The sequence below is a fragment of the Diadema antillarum genome, unplaced genomic scaffold (genome assembly GCF_040938485.1).
Source record: "Diadema antillarum isolate AM-2024a unplaced genomic scaffold, OU_Dant_1.0 seq00001186_RagTag, whole genome shotgun sequence".
Taxonomy (NCBI): domain Eukaryota; kingdom Metazoa; phylum Echinodermata; class Echinoidea; order Diadematoida; family Diadematidae; genus Diadema; species Diadema antillarum.
The window spans coordinates 259,131-276,364 of NW_027271985.1; the positions used below are offsets into that span (position 1 = coordinate 259,131).

At 38.3% G+C, this 17,234-nt stretch overlaps 1 protein-coding gene across 1 annotated transcript in view; it reads left to right on the forward strand.

The window, feature by feature from the left end:
• LOC139744517 (importin-11-like) overlaps nt 1-6,462 on the forward strand; it is a 30,672-nt gene extending 24,210 nt beyond the window's left edge. Inside the window, exons 24-27 of the mRNA XM_071654949.1 lie at nt 795-908; nt 1,983-2,194; nt 4,677-4,758; nt 6,304-6,462. Coding sequence (XP_071511050.1) covers nt 795-908; nt 1,983-2,194; nt 4,677-4,758; nt 6,304-6,462 — 567 coding nt within the window. The remainder of the gene's footprint in view (nt 1-794; nt 909-1,982; nt 2,195-4,676; nt 4,759-6,303) is intronic.
• Nucleotides 6,463-17,234: the final 10,772 nt, after the last annotated feature.

Sequence of the window (17,234 nt, forward strand, 5' to 3'; positions counted from 1 at the left end):
GAGTTAGATCTGTTTTGCGATATAAGGTCATGCGTAAGATGCATTAAATTCTACTGTAGATCCCTTCCCCCTTTAGTAAAAAAAATTTGAAGCATGTATTCATGAAATCTAAATTTATTCTTTGACTTTATGGTTCTATTAATTACTTTCACATGACACAGTGATGTGGTGTGATCATATTGGCAGAATTTTTATTTTATCAGTGTGTCAATTAAAGTGTGATCATTATTCTTGATTTCATATACAATGTATGAGAAAATTTATTTGGTGGGGTTACTTTTCCAACCTAGGATCATTGTTGATTGGTTGCACATAGGCAGTTGGAGTGCTCTAGCATAATAGCCATATCGTCGCTGGGGCCACAATACTTCGTATCTACTAAATGTCAAATGTTCAGGAGAGCAAAAAAAAAAATGGCCGCCAAAACTACTATACCAAATGGGATAGCCTTTCCTTTGACATGCTGTGGTGGCTTCATTTTTGGAGTAAGACAGCTAGGATTTGGACAGGACATCACTTTAACTGATTATATGACCATCAGTCCAAAACAGTCATTTTCACCAAAATTTGAGGTACGAGGTCTGGTCACCCCAGCGACGATACGCATCTGGTTGGTAGAGTCATTTCATTGAGGTTGTGACCTTTGTTACTGTTTTGGCAGTGTGCAACAGATACAGGTCTTCTAAATAATGTTGGAACAATGCTGTTGCTAGCTGTATGTGCACTGTATACTCACATTATCATTAACACAATAACTACTGACTAATTTACAACCATCCTTTTCCTGTGATCAGAATTACCCCGTGCTGATGACGATGTACTTGTCTCTTCTCAGTCGGATCATCATAAGAGACCAACAGTATTTCTTCCAGCTCCTGGACATTGTGGCAAAAGAATACAATAGCACTGTAAGAGTCTGAAATAGTACATTGTAAATCATGCAAAACTGCCACAGTGAAGATAATAAAGGTGTTTTGGAATGAATGAACATCGCTAGGAGCATACCTTCTATTGTCAAGAGGTGAAAACTGTTTGCCTCCCCTTGATCATGATTGCGTCAGAAGGAAAACTTTGAAAGCGGTTTTCTCGAAACACTGATTTCCTAAACCCCTCGATATGCGCTAACAAAATCATGTATATCTCCGCAACCGAGTACTTTTATGAGTTGTATTATAAATGAAATTGAAGAAGAAGAAGAGTAAGGGAACAATATCATGTCACTTTCAGAAAGTCGTCCTCCCCCGACTTTCGGATCCTTTTCTTTTAGCAGGTTACATTTGTTTTGTAATCATTGTCACTTTTATGATGTGATTCTTTGTGCAATTCCTTCTTATGACTGCAAGACATGAATATCTCAATGAAATACTATTTATCTGTAATTTTAGTGTACATATTTTATGTCATCTTGCTGTGATTAATCAAATTATTCATTACAAGAAAGACCTTATAAGAAGTTATGGTGACACATACACTTTCTTCAGCCCTCACAAGACCAATAAATCAAAATTGTGGTGTTGTCCATGATAGTCTTTAGTAAAGGGGTCAGCAATCAGCTTTTGTTGATTTTCTTAGAAGATTTAAGCTTCTCATTAGGGTTGCAATTCATTACTCTGTACTCATTATTTTGATGATGCTGTTTGTTTCAATCTTGTTATCAGGGATCATAAGCACTCGTGAACTTTCAGATATCATGAGAATTTTAAAAACTGGTAGTTGTAGCATTTGTCAATAGTTGTTGCAGAGAGATGCTAGAAAGATTTTCTGTAGAATCAGAACATATTTATGAGATCAGTGTTGCATTATTTGACCTATGCCAGCCAGTTCAAGTCTTGCCCCGTTGAGGACGAGTCCCAAGTATACTCGGGCAGGTGTCTATGGGAAATGCGTGCTGTAGCAAAATCAGTCCGTCCTCATTGGGGTAAGATGTTGATTGTATGGTGTGTACTAGATGATCATGCATTCATTTCTGCCATGCGATGCAGGCTGAGGAAGTATTGACTGCCTTGATTCAGACCTGGGTGGACCGCACTGACCAGCTGACCCAGGCCGAGCGGCGAAAGTTGACTGGGCTGGCCTTTGCCTCGCTGCTGACCAGTAACTCTCCAGTGGTGACAGAGAGGCTTCCCGACATGATGTACGTGGTCGTAGAGGTCCTTCACGATGTCTGCCGCGAGGAGAACGACCAGCAAGTAGAGTGAGCTCCTCTTGGAATTTTCTTTTTGTCTTTTGTTTATGATCTTCTAGTGATGCAAGCCCTGTGAGGAAATTCCCCTAAGATGAAGATGTTGTGATGGAAGGACTGATGAATTGAAGAAAGGAAAGTTCAAGTAAAGAGGAAAGACCCCTTAAAACCACTAGGAAATGAGTACAAGAAAAACAAATGTATTTGTCTGAGAATGACCAGCAAATAAAGGGAGCTCCTCTTTGAATTCTCTTCTTGTCTTTTGTTTATGATGTGCTAGTGATGTAGCGATGTGAGGGAATTCCTCTAAGATGGAGATGGCACGAAAGAAAAACTGATCAAGGAGAGAAGGGGAAGTTCAAGTAGAGAGGGAAAGCCCTATTAAAGCTGCCTTGAAAATTATTACAGAAAACAGTGCTAAACTTCGCTGTGATCAATCTAAGGAAGAAGGGACTATAGAAATGTGAAGCAATGAAACTTTCTAACTACAGAAAGCTGAAAACAACATGACAATGATTTACTGATGTACCAGAAGTCATAAATGGAAAAAAGTAGGAGAAGACAATGCGTTGATAACAGTGCAAAACTACCTGTGACATCTTTGTCTGCACTCTTGTTTTTATGCCTCCGCCACGAAGTGGTGCCGGAGGCATTATGTTTTCGGGTTGTCCGTCCGTCCGTCCTTCCGTCCGTCCGTAATGAATTTTGTGGACAAGGTAACTATCAAAACCTGTTGAGGTATCCTAATGAAACTTGGCATGTATGTGTATTAGGGGGTGAAGTTGTGCCTATCAACTTTTGGGCGCACATGCTCAAGGTCAAAAGGTCAGGGTCAAATACATAAAATTTCACTATTTCCACCATATCTATTGAATGCCTGAAGATATTTTATTGAAACTTAGTGTATACATGTATTACCCAATTAAGATTCTCTGGTGAAAGTTTGGGTCATGAGGTCAAAGGTGAAAGGTCAAAAGGTCAGGGTCAAATACATAAAATGTCACTATTTCCACCATATCTATTGAATGCCTGAAGATATTTTCTTGAAACTTAGTGTATACATGTATTACCCAATTAAGATTCTCTGGTGAAAGTTTGGGTCATGAAGTCAAAGGCGAAAGGTCAAAAGGTCAGGGTCAAATACACAAAATTTCTTTATTTCCACCATATCTATTGAATGCCTGAAGATATTTTCTTGAAACTTAGTGTATACATGTATTACCCAATTAAGATTCTCTGGTGAAAGTTTGGGTCATGAGGTCAAAGGTCAAAGGTCAAAAGGTCAAGTAAAAATATTAAAACTTCTTTTTTATCTCCGTACCTTGGAAAATTGTTCAAGGTATCTTCATGGAACATAGTATAAACATGTACTGACTGGAAGTGATTATCTAGAGAATGTAGGGTTCATAGGGTCAAAGGTCAGGGGTCAAAGGTCAAGTGCAACACTTCAAAATTTTACTATTTCCCTCATATTTATGCAATGCCAGCAGGGTCATTTTTTTTTTTACACTTGGTGTATGCATGTGTAACCTAATAGAAATTCTCTGGAAAGTTTTTTTTTCTCCTTTTTTTGCCTCAAAGGTCAAAAGATCAAAGATCAAGTGAAAGTGCTGAACTAACTTTTTCCTCCATATCTCGGAAGTGGCTCAAGTTATCTTGAAACTTAGTACATATTATGCATGTTCTACCTGAAAGTGATTATCTTATGAATTTTAGGGTCAAGGGCCAGAGGAAAATGGTAGCAATTTACCATTCAATTCAGAAATTGCACTTTTTCTCCACACCTGTACCTTGAAAATTACTCAATGCCTAAATGTATGAATGGGTCAAAGTCAAGTTAAAGTCCTTAAATCCCTAGATACATGCTCTCCTATTCATCCAATTAAACCTAGGTCAAGGAAGGTGAACATTCAACACATTTGTGACAAACCTGTCATTTCAATATTTTGCCAATTTTGTGAAAATGTAATCACACATTGTCCACATGTACTATCTAGACCTATTGGGAAAATCATGCATTATGGCGGAGGCATACCAGTCGCCAAAGCGACATTTCTAGTTTTTTTTTTTTCTCATTCATTTTTGGCCTTTGTCATAGCAGCCTTTATATGCCCTTGCAGAAGTTTGTTGAAGAGGCATTGTATCTGAGGCTGGGTGTCTGTGCATCAGCCATTTATCTGTACCACCTTTAAGAACTTCATTTTACCTTGATGGCTTGTGGTATTTTTGAAGGAAACTGCATATACATTGTAATTGTGAGAGATTGGTAGAAATGTCCCTTTCATGTGAGCTTTTGGAGAATACATGCTATGTAATGCAGGCCTGAAGTTGTGGAAATGTTCTGTAAAAGAGCACGAAATCCATAAATTTATATTTTAGATACGTTCTACAAATGAACAGATATGCTTTTACTGTCTCAGTGGCTTTACTGCTGTCTTATTTGCAAGTTGTGATATGATTTTGATGATTTCTATTTTTTTGTCATCCTCTGAAGTTATCTTGTGATGAGCGATGAGTCGGAGGAAGAGGATCAGGAGGACGAGTACGAGACACTACACGAAAAGCGACAGAGACGGGTGAGTCCCCCTTCCTGATATTGTTGATAAGTATCATCCTCTTTCTTTCTTTTTTTTGGAGCGGAACCGCCATGCAAGGAATGACCTTTGTTAGTCTTCTTTAAAAACACTTGCTTGCAAAATAGCTATGGCATGGATATGATTTCTGTGGAGAGAAAACCAAGAAATAATCAACAGTCTACAGATTTTGTAGAGACTACACTGTATAACTTCAGTCAGTGACTTCATTGTACTCTTTGTATACATTACGTGTACAGTACATTCATTGCTAGTTGTTTCTAACATTATTGGATCCACTGTATCAATACGTTAATAATGAAGCATCAGCTGACCAAACCAAATGCACATACAGTACATATAGACATATAGACTATCACAGATGCATGCCTTTTGATTGGGACTTGGTGATACATCCATTGCATGGAGCGTTTTATCGTTACAAAGTGTCAACCCAAAAAAGAAAAAGAAAAAAAAAAGATTGCTCAAGTGTTTTCCTTTTTTTTTAGTCTAGGAAATGTTCAATGAAAATAAGTTGTGTTATATCCTTATGAGTAGTGTACCCATCATATAGTAAAACTAAAGTCATCGCCTGGAGGTACCCTGTACATAAAGAGCTTACTACCTGGTTACCACTCGCAGAGCACTTGGCAGCATGTTATACTATAACTAGAAAAGCACTCTGAGAGCGCAGACCTCCACCAAGCAGCTACTTTCCAATGATGATCTTGCTCTTCCATAGAGATCAGTGATTTCCATTCATACACTCCATGCGTGCTGAAAAATCGTCTGATTTCCCAATATAGAAGCCTTTGTTACGTCATAAACCCTCAGCTGCACGGCGCGCCCTCCCCTAGCAGAAACTAGAGCACGCACTTAAGTGGGCGCATGCAAATCTCAAATATGCGCAGCCTGAATTCCCAAGTTCATTGACCCTACCTGCCAAAATATCAAAAATCCTTCATAAATTCCCCCCAAATTCTTGGATCACTACCAAAAGTTAATCATTTGTTACTTGTGTCATTCTCAACCTTTCCTGCAAGTTTCATCCCAATCCGTTAACTACTTTTTGAGTTATTTTGCACACTGACAAACTGACTATTAAATAACTAACAAACCAACGGTAACAAAAACATAACCTCCCCCCTTGGCGGAGGTAATTATTCTCGTTACTGGAATCTAACCCACAAACAGTGTATACATTTCACTCCCTGGGAGGCATTTCAGCCAGACTTCCAGCCACTGGAAACACATGCTGAATTCAAATGCAATGAAGGATGTCTAAGTTTGGTACAGGGTACTTTGGTATATTCCTCTGTAGATTGAGGTACTTAGTGTTATACATTGTAAGGACAGAATATCATGCGCAAGGTCAATTAGTGTCATGGTGCGAAATGGACCTTACACCTTCAGATGAAAGTATCGTGTGCAGTCCCTAGACAACCATACTAAGAAGTCTGAAAAGAAAAGTGATGATGACATCAAATGTTGAGATTTTGATACCTTTTTTTTTCTTTTTCTTCCTCAATGGTTTAATACCCCCTGCAGCTGTCCAAGCAGGATCCTGTGCACAACACGTCTTTCCCCGACTACGTCAAGTTTCAGCTCGCCAAGTGCGAGCGGCTCCACGGCCCCGCGGCATTCCAGCAGATCATGGACTCGGTGGACGTGGAGGTTCGGCAGCAGCTCCAGGGGTTCATCTCCTGAAAAACTGTATGAGCTGATGCTGGGATTTCTGAACTGAGAGACATTCTGCAGAGGGATGCAGTAGTGTACCAGGCTTGTGGTTTAACCTTTTTTGTCCCAGAGTCTCAAGATGGCATTAACATTGTACACAAACAGGTCAGCGGTCGTGATGACAAGAGTTAATACAGACATGTGGAGAGAATGGGAACTTTTAACTCGGTCCTCCCGCAGTTTTCTGAGGAGCCTTCAGTGCTTCCAAGCAAAATTCTTTTTGCAGGTCGACAAAGAACGGACAGGGTAGTAATCCAACTGTGCAAAAGCAGTCAGGCAGTACATGTATCCCCTTTCCGTGGTCAATTGCATTTGCCATTTGCCCAACAAAAATATTTATCCGGTACAAGGCGTGCACTGATGGGCCCGCAGACTCTTGTGATATGCAAACTTGAGACACCTGAATGGGGTCAGCAAAAATCAAAATTTACTGAGCTCAGCTTTGATTACTGTGTACAATGTACATCTTGATACAAGCTTTATAGCAAAACAAACCTGCACATCATGGGGAAAAAAGGTGAATTAAGCAATGGTTTGCTAGTTTTCCATACAAAAAGAAAACAGATATTGATAGAAGAAACTCTAATCTTTCTCGCAAAGCCATTTTTCTGGCCAGCATAACACAAATTTACAAGAATGTAGGCCAAGAATGCAGGCAGCTTTGTCTACAATGTACATTTTGGGAACGTTCCCGTGTATCAGTTGACATCACAGGAACCTGGTATCTGAGGAACGAGTCTAAATGCATGTGCATGTGAGTGTTTACAGTATGCGTGTGTGTGTGTGTGTGTGTTTACGCCTTGATTCATTGCGAGTTAATCACCATTGGCATTTTGCTGTGGACTGCAATGTGTTGTTACCATAAATATGTCAGTAAACAGTTTTGGTGTGGTATGTGTATTTGTTTGTGTGTGTATGTGTGTTCAGTGCTCACTGTGCTAAAGTTTTTACATAACAAGTAGCCTTTGTCAAGGCCCTCTTGCTGTAACGGGCGAGTGAAGTGAGCCCAGCTGAGGCAAGGGCCTCGTGCAACCCCACTCAGCTGGGTCCTCTTCACCATACAGCGAGAGGGCCTTGACAGAAGGCTACATGCCAAGTTGGTTAGCCATTTTGTGTGGTGCTTTTGGGATGCTGTGTGTTGCCGATATACAGTGTTTGTGTGCACAAACTGCCAGTTCCATATCATTCTCATAATCACTCATTAAACCTTGAAAATATTTTTGGATATCTCAAACACTCAAGAGAGCATCCAAAGGCAGGAAATAGTGATCAGGATGTGTCTTAGAAATCAGAATTAAGACATATTGTCTTACAGTTATGATTGCTGAACCATATCATAAACTACCAAGCTGATTTCACTGTCTTCTGAAATGCTGTATGTGATTGGTGGAGAGTAGCCAAAGTGATTGCTGTGGCTTTACCTTTGTTTTTCTTTTTTTTTTTTGTTCTTTGATAATATGCAGTCTTTACTGGGCATTTCCAGGTTTACAGGAGAGAAGAAAACATTTTTTTTTTTTCAATTTGAAACTTCATTGTAGTTTATATACTGGATGAGTCATACATGTGTATTTTGTGATGATTTTGTTGTTGCTGTTGTTTGTAGAAGTTTTAATGCTGACTTCGATTGGAATTAGCAGCATTGAAAACATACCAAAATATTGCCTCCTGTAAGGCAAATACAGTGTATAACATATATCCAGTCCTACATATAGCTGGGAAATTGCCAATTTGGCCCTTGTTTGGGATGATGCTTGTATATTCTCCTTCTGCCATTTGGGTTCCCGGATGTTGAATTAAACCACCCAGAGAAGTGTCTTTCAAGTTACACTTGATGAAACTTTATGAAAGGTATTTTTAGTAGCCAGTTGCATTGTTCAATGCTGCACCCTAGGGCTGACATTGTTCTGTGTAATATTCAAGTGGGATGCAAGATTCATAGAATGTGCTTGGTTATGTTTCTCCTTTTAAACAGAAGAGAAGGACTTTATGAACATCCAGTTCCTGGGGAAATCTACTGCAGAATTTGTCATTTGTCAACATGAATTTAGCACTTGTGAATTTCAATGCGTGTCAGATATTAGACGGGAATAGGTAAAGTTATCAGTTCTGCATAAAATCAGAGAAAAAAATTCAGAAATGTTATTTTTGACAGAAAAACAGGACTTTCCATCTCCTAGAAGATGTGCTTCCATTTCAAGAATCAGATGTAAATTGAGCAGTTCATTTCAAGAATCACTTATGAATTTTGCAGTGTAGACAGTTATGAATTTCTGCAACCAAAACAGAAATCATTTGTAACAAAAATTAAATTGAAAATGCATGAATTTGTGTTTACTGCTAATACCATCATGAGAAAAGTGAGGGTCATGATTAAAAGAAAAAATGCCGCACCAAACTGCAGGATCAGGTATCGTGGACATCATGGTCTAATACTGCCCATTCTATATATGAAGATCTCATTTTGAGTTTGAGATGGGAGAAGTATGTTAATATGTGCACATTTTTTTTTCTAGACTATTTGTATTAGTCACTCACTATTTGTAATGTACATTTTCAAACACAACAAATTAACATTGCACATTGTGGAATATGTCTATGAAACCAGAGTATTACTGGGTTGCCATTATATTACATGGTGGTTGGCAGTGGGGGACATATTTATCTAGGATTATATTAATGTTTTATTACTTTCTTTTAGACTCACCAATCTAAATACATTGTATGTGGCAAATATGCTCTAGACTTCTATTAAGTTCTTATCCCCATGATCTAAGTGTCTTTGTTTTCTTTATTTAAAAACAATTTTTTCTCATGTTGGAGAAAAGAAAATTGTGACTGGGCAGTTAGTAATAATTTATTGGGATGTACGTGTATACATTGTTTGAAAGCATTGTGATGCCGTGTCATACTTAAAGCATTGTGATGCCATGTCATACTTTATAATATTGTACATCTCTTCAGGGTGAGAGAAGCTCTTTCTGGAAGCAGGGATCCGTCGATGTACATTTAAAAAGATATGTTATCTTGGTGGCATACTATTTCGATGAAGCTTAGTCTTGCTTGAAGGCAAATGATCTGTCCGATGCATGGTGTATACTCTATAGACTGCGCACAGATCACCAACTTTAAGTGCTGGTACACTCAGAGACTCCAACTCTCCCGTTTTCGACGGGAGATCTCCCGCCGAAAACCCATTTTTGCAAAATCTCCCGTTCTCCCGCTTGAGATTTAATTTCTCCCGCCCTGGCTCAGTGTCTCCCGTTGGAAAGGATTTCTTACTTATTGCTATCGTATGTTGAAAAAATAAACCTTAGATAGCACCAGAGAGCATCTAGAACCCTAGGAACTTCGCGCTTCGCACACATCAACTTGGAGTCTCCCGTTTGCCAGGGGTTTCGGGCGGGAGAATCTCCAGATCAGAAGGTGCTTGGGGTTGGAGTCTCTGTACACTGCTGATATCTTTGCTGCCAACAATTTCACTTTTCTCTACCCTGTTACCAGGGCCTTGTATTAAGAGTGGCACCTGTATGTCTTACAATGGTCTACTTGATTTTTCAATGAATGTATTCAAAATCAGTTGATTTGCATTGCATATTCTCCAACACAGTTATGGCTAGTTTTCAATACGTGTGGTAGAAATTGACAGTCAAATCATGAACTCTATTTTCATCGTAGTACCTATTCCCCACCTGTGGCTAATGAGGAATACTCTTTAGTAAGGTAATTCAACTATATTTTGTCAACTCCCCTGGAGGAGTAAGTTTAATCGTAACATGAGAAATCTGCTTTTTATGCCTCCACCACGAAGTGGTGTCCCGGAGGCATTATTTAATAATGATGAGTGAGCAGGTTGAGACGAGGAATGGTATGGAAGCAAATTAGAATAACTGACTCCATGTGATGTACACATTAGTTACAAAAACAAAATGAAACAACTGAATTCACTGTGAGTGATGGCTATCAATTCCATTTAAATAGCAATTGCCTACATGTGTGTTGGCCTGTCAGATGTAAAGTTACTATTGTGGTAAAGGAATAAGGAGGATTATCAGAAGTGGAAAAATGATGGATTATAAAGGCGTAACAGCTGTCATTTCCTGGATTAGGCAGTGGCCCTTTTAAATCCAAACAGCAGGCATGTACATTGAACGAGTGTAGTTCAGATTTTGTGGTATGTCTCACAAATTATGTATCATCGATCTTGCAGTCTCTTAACCCTTTTAATCTGAGCTTTCATTTTTGTTTGTTTGTTTGTTTGTTTTCTTTCAAGGGAGTCGTATCATCTGCTTTATATGAACTGATTGCAATAAAAAGGTATTGAAGGAGGTTTTGTGGTAAAGATCATGCATTAAGCCGTGCACAAGGGCATGAGGATAGCCCATTAACAGTTTGCACTAGGAAATAGCTGTATGTATCTTGTCATACAGCAAGCTAAAATGGTTAAAGGGATGGTACAGTATTGGTGGAGATGAGAATTGGGCTTTTAACTTTTTGCGAGATACCAAGAAAACACTTATGATATAGTACAGAGCATACCATTTTAAGAGGAATTCAAAGTTGATTTGATGAAAATCAGGTTTGGAATGACTGAAACATCCAAAAACAAAGTAAAACAAAGCAATCGTAATAAAGTGTGGGTCCAACACTTTATTAGAATCGCTCTTTTTTGGATATCTCAGCCATTTCAAAACCAGTTCTCATAAAATAAATGTTGAATTCCTCATAGAATTACATTCTCTTTTATATTTCATAAGAGGTTTCTCATTATCTCACCAAAAAATGTTAGAAACCTGAAATTAGGTCTCAACCAAAGCTGTATGAGCCGTTTAAATGTGACCTTACAACATTCTTTGGCTCACCAGTCATAAGTACTCGAGTACACTGGATATTTGAAATTGATTAGACTAAAATTCAAATAAACCAATTCACAAGAAAAAAGGCTGCTGAAAAGTAAATTGTAGTTCTGATTTAAACAAAATAACAGAAGAAAATACTGTTTGAAAATAATGATTGCAGTGATGACAAGGATTATCGTTACTAATCGTGTTATTACTACTAAGATTATTATTATCATTATTATTATTATGTATTGATGATAATAATAATATTGTTGTTATTTTTATTTTTATCATTATTGTTATTATTATTATTGTTATTGTTATTATTATTATTATTATTATTATTATTATTATTATTATTATCATCATCATCATTACTATTATCAAAGAGATATATTTTCTTGCAGACGCGATCCAATCATTACAGATAATGATGTCAAGTATTGGTACTTCACATTTGAAAGTACAGCTGTGTGAGAAAAGTGCATTGTGTAAATTTCTGTCGGTTTGCGATACATGTGCTGTTGTATTTGATTCTGTGATGATCTCTTGTTCTCAGTCTTCCTAAGTCACAGGCAGGCTTTCTCAGAAAGTCTTCGAGTCAGTGAAATCCTTTCCATGTTGTTGATGTTTTGTTGGCCTCCAAAAACTTGACTCTATTTTTTAGTACGGTATGCCAACTTGAACATATGTGGAAGTGTACTATCAGCAAGTTCTTTGGTGTGCCGTTTTATTTTGGCAAGAGTCGCATGGCTCCACTGTTCAATGTAAGGAGCAACAGTATGGGGAATGCTGAAGATGTTTTTGTGTGCCTGGAGTTGATAAGATTTTCTCTTTTGTTGATGTGTGACTGCAGATCACGCAGTACAGGCCAGTCGCAATGGACGCATTAGAACCTTGTGGTGTATGTCACTGTGTGAATTACTTTGCTTTAATGTTGCTGTCATCCTAGCGGCTGGCAGGAAGATTGAGAGTTGTACATTGCACTGTACATTGATGTATTACTGACTGAATGTATATGAATAAAGCATTTATTTATGTGGATACATGAACGCAATGCCTTCAGTTAAAGTCGAGTCTTGTATTTATGCCTCCTTACATCTTTGTGACGCATTATGTAGCTGCGAGCTGCTCATCTCCCTGATGCATTGCGAGCCATGTCTTGAGGTCTTGGGACGTTAACTTTTTGTCTATGTCATATAGAGCTCTCCTGCCTCAAGACAGTCAAAGGAGATTGACTGTAACTCTCCACAGATAATTGTTCTAAGAACACCCGCTATGTTTAAATGATCTTTAACCCTAAACCTATAATTCTGTAACGCGAGAAGGCCTTGTCGCGGGGCTTCTTGACTTTCTTTGTTCAAGTCTCGCGCAGCTTTTGAGACCAAATTTGCAACGTCCGCGCATACTTTTGCGTAGCCACGCCCATTTTTGCATGAGGCAAATCTCTCGTTTGAAGAAGCTACACCCCTATAGACAATGCCAGTGTATATCTTGGCAATCAAGGACTTAGAGACCAAAGATATAAAACACCTGTTTCTTGACCCTGGCCTAATCTACGCATCAGTCACCGCCACAGGGGTGGGGGGGGGGGGGGGGGGGGGGCACCCGTGAGAGGAGGAAATTGTTTTGGCTTCGGCATGGGCTATGTAGCTCCATGGTGCGTGTGTGTGTCGACAAACTTCTACAATCCTCTCCTTCTTATTCCTGTATTTTCGTTATTTATGGGTCAAATTTTTTCGTTCGAAATTCAGAACGGATGACTATAGAATTTCTCAATAGAATATAAAATCTAAAACTTTAGAAAGAATAGAGAAATTTGATTGCACTTTGAATGGTTTGCCACAGGCAGATATCCTTATCATGCTCTTACGTAATATGACAGCTGTTGCAGTCATTAAACCCTGGCTTGGCCTCCAGGTTTGCCACGTCACGCCTGAGTAGAAAGTTATTTCGCAGTGGGCAAATACATCTACTCCCACTTCTCAAACAAGGAATCGTTAGGGGGGTATAGCACCCCATCAGCTTCGTTTGGCGATGGGGTCTCGCCCCAAGCGGGGGTTTGACGGCATGGTAACGGAATGTCGCCCCGGCCAGAACGGGCACAATTTTGTGATTTTGTGTACATTTCCTATGGAAAACAGTGCTCTGTCATGAAAGTCATAAAAACCTGATTATTTTTACAATTAATCACTTTCATTGATTAATTTTGTGCTAATTATGGTAGAAAAGTGGTCAGTGACAATTTCCAATGAAAAACAAAGAAATACATAAATTCTGAAAACAATAAAATACATAAGAATTGAAATGAGTTTTGGAAGTTTTTGTGATGTAAAATTGTTGAATATGCTAAAACAGATTTACAGATTAAAAATTAGACTCTCAATGCTTTTAATTAGGCTGAAATATGTGACCGTGCACCACAAAACGAACAAAAAGTCGCACACACTGATTTTATGTGAGCACTGAAAATAGGTGAAATGGGTCAACCTAACCGATGTTGCCTTTTCATATTTTCTGAAAGAGCAAGTCTTCTTCTACATTATGCTAAAATTTGGGATCATAAAACAGGCAGGAAAGTGTGTTTTTTAGCAGTTTATCTTCAACATTTTTTTTTGCAGAATAGTGTGATTAGGTGTGTTTTTAGAGTCCCCTTTTCATTTCTTTAAAACCTTCAACATACTCTTCACTTTCAACTCTAATAACTTTTGAAAGAATGATGCTACTGCTTTGAAAGTTCGCATCAATTATGAACAGAATGTGTTAATGAGGCATGCTTAATTTCAGTCTAATCTAGTAATCTCTTCATTGTTGTTACTCGGTGGTTTACTTCCTGTTTTTTGTCCCATTCATCGCACAGCCAGCGCGGCTTGGTAAAGATTCAGCGCTTGAATAGACACTGTACTTCAGAGCTTCTTTTCTCAGTTCACGCTTTTCCCGAGTGTGTGTTTTCTTTCCAATATCTAGATAGGTTAGGAGAGTCCATTTGATTTGAGTTATACATCATTTCAAAGCGTAAAGACTGCTCTTTTAGATTAACTAAAATTTCATGTCTGGCGACTTTCTGTGCGTTTTGTGATGCAGGGTCACATAATGATCGTGAGGTTAATTTGCATAATTAATTAATTAAAATTAGAAATTGATTGTTTCAAGAAATCTTATGACACAATCTTGTAGATGATGACGTGGGTCTCACGCATGCAAAATTTCATCGCGATCGCACGACCGATGGCCGAGATCTCGGGGGGGGGGGGGGGGGGGGGAATCTATCCCCCCCCCCTCCCGGTCCGAGCATAGCCAAAAAAGCTCGGCCCTTTTAGGGTTAATGAACAGTTATACAGTTCAAGCAGCGTGCACACAAGTCTCTTTCATTACAAAAAGAGAAAAAAAAAGGAAAAAAAGATACAGTTGAAATTGCATCGACGAAGTAGAAGATATTTTTAGCTTGTAGGTAGAGCAAGATGTCATGGGGGAGGACGAATTGCTATTGACTTTTGGAGACACTGGAGAGAGGTAAAATATACCAAGACGAAGGACAAAAAAAAAATCATAATTCAGAGTGTGGGAAGGTTGTACACTTTACACTATCTATACACAGCTACATGACGTGCTCATTTTTACATTGTCTCCTTTTTATAAAACAAATAGTGCACATGACACTGTTGCGCGTAATGTAACCGCAGTAAACACTCGGTATCTCTAGATGGTGCGCACTGTGAACTCGCCGCAAGTGGCTAGGTCGCAGAAACCACACCAATCTAAAGAAAACGCATGCGCTTCTGTGCGAATTAAGAATTCGTGTGAAGAGATTTATTCGATCTAAAATGGTTTGTGGTAGACTAATGTCGCTTACCGCCCCACCTAAATCTGTATTCATGAAGAATTTCTATACTTCACATTCCTCATGTGCATGAGGACTCTATAGGTATTACAGTATATTGACGAATACGCTGTACGTTTGAAGTACGTGTATTGCCTTTTTATGAGTATTGGGTATGAGTGTGAGTATTGCCTTTTTATGGGATGTTTAGCGACAATACAAATGCCTTACATCAGTGGGTGACGGAGGGGTACCATTGCACGAGTCTGAACGTTGTGCAGGTGTCAAAAAAAAAAAAACAGACCATGCTCATGTCACTTTGTAAGGAGTCAAAGTAAAAATCACAGAAAATGCTAAGATAAGTATACTTATTACCACAAACGTTTATTCAAGTTCACGCTAAAGTACAATCCTTGAACCAACAGGTCAGTGTAAAAGTTAATAAAGATATCTGCTCAAATACCATTAACCATCTACTCACAAAGAATATTGCTTCGATACAGTGAGTACAGAATGATCCTTCACCTGCACCTCAATCACTTATGATATGCACTCCCACCACCCCCTCACACCCCCCCCCCCCAAAAAAAAAAAAAAACAAAAAACGTTGCCATCCAGGATTCTTCTCAGTGTTTGTGGATAATTGCAGGAATGATGATTTGAACTGCGACATAAAATTTCAAAATGCAAATATCTACCCAGTGAAATGCGCACATATAACCGCAGATAACTGGAAAAGTTCTTTTAATAGCTTCTGTTTCTGCGTACTCTCAAGTCGAGAGAGGGCGTAATATCTTTCATCCACAGAGGTTGCGTACTCGGTATGTAAGACCTATCAATACGTCTTTGCTTTAATCTTGGTTCGCTTATTAGCACTGTAGCCCAAACTTCGTTACTTTTATTTCTTTTCAAAATCAGTATTGAGCTTTGTTTACCGATTGGTGAGGTATGCACACAAGAAGGCATGCTCTAGCTCTCAAAAACCAAACACTGTACAAGGAAAGGACAAGATATGAAGCGCAGATGTCCAGACCCGTGAAAGTTAAAATCGTGTTCTTTTTGTTTATTTGTAACCGTCCCTGTCGCATCTACAATTAAAGTTTAAATGCAAAAAGGCAAAAAAAAAAAAAGGATTATATCCATTTTTTCCAATTTGAGATATTGTAGATTAAACATAATGTTAAAGTTGCTGAAAAAATAAAAGAATCAAAATATGTATGTTAAATAATATCCTCAAAATATTTCTTCTTATGTAACAAATGCAGTATTACTGAAGATATTTTTTTTCACTTTGCCGAAGACTTTTGACGAAAACCTTAAAAATCTGTTTTTGCATTCAAAGTCTTCATATACTTACAGTAAAGGTACGAAAATCGTCAAATCTAGTGAATGACATGCCTAATCTACTATTGCGGCACCACAGCAAGCATGTATTGACAAAGGACACGCTCTATATTGTACAAAATACATTACAAAATGATGCTGATGAAATCTTACACACGTAATTCAAGGTGATAAATATGTGAGAATATTAAAAAGCAGTTATTCAAAAGCTCTGTATGTACAACTATAGAAAAAATAGCGGACCGATAATTTGGTACTCTGAACAAGGAGGGTAGAAGGACCTATACACATCTATCAAGTTTCGCTATTTTGGTGTTCTTAAAACAAAGGTGAAAGATCACGGAACTGTTTAAGAAAGACACAATATATGAAAGACTGTCTGCGATCTGAAAGACTGCATTCACAATCTGAAGTCAGTAGGAAGGAATGTATATTGCTGTATTGTGTTATATTACATGATCAGTGCATGATTTCGAATTATCTGTACTAGATTATTTGTACTGCACAATACAGTCAAGCTTAATTACAGGAAAACTAGTAAGCACTCGGAGAGCGCAGACCTCCGCCAAGCAGCTCATTTCTACTCATGTCTTTTCCACGGTTCCACATTCATATCATCCGCATTATTGGATTTCTTAACCATTAAAACATACTCTTAAAATTTTGAATCAAAGTCATATTGTGTGTTGGTATCATAGTTCTTTACAATTGGCACTATTTCCCAATGATAAAGACTCCTT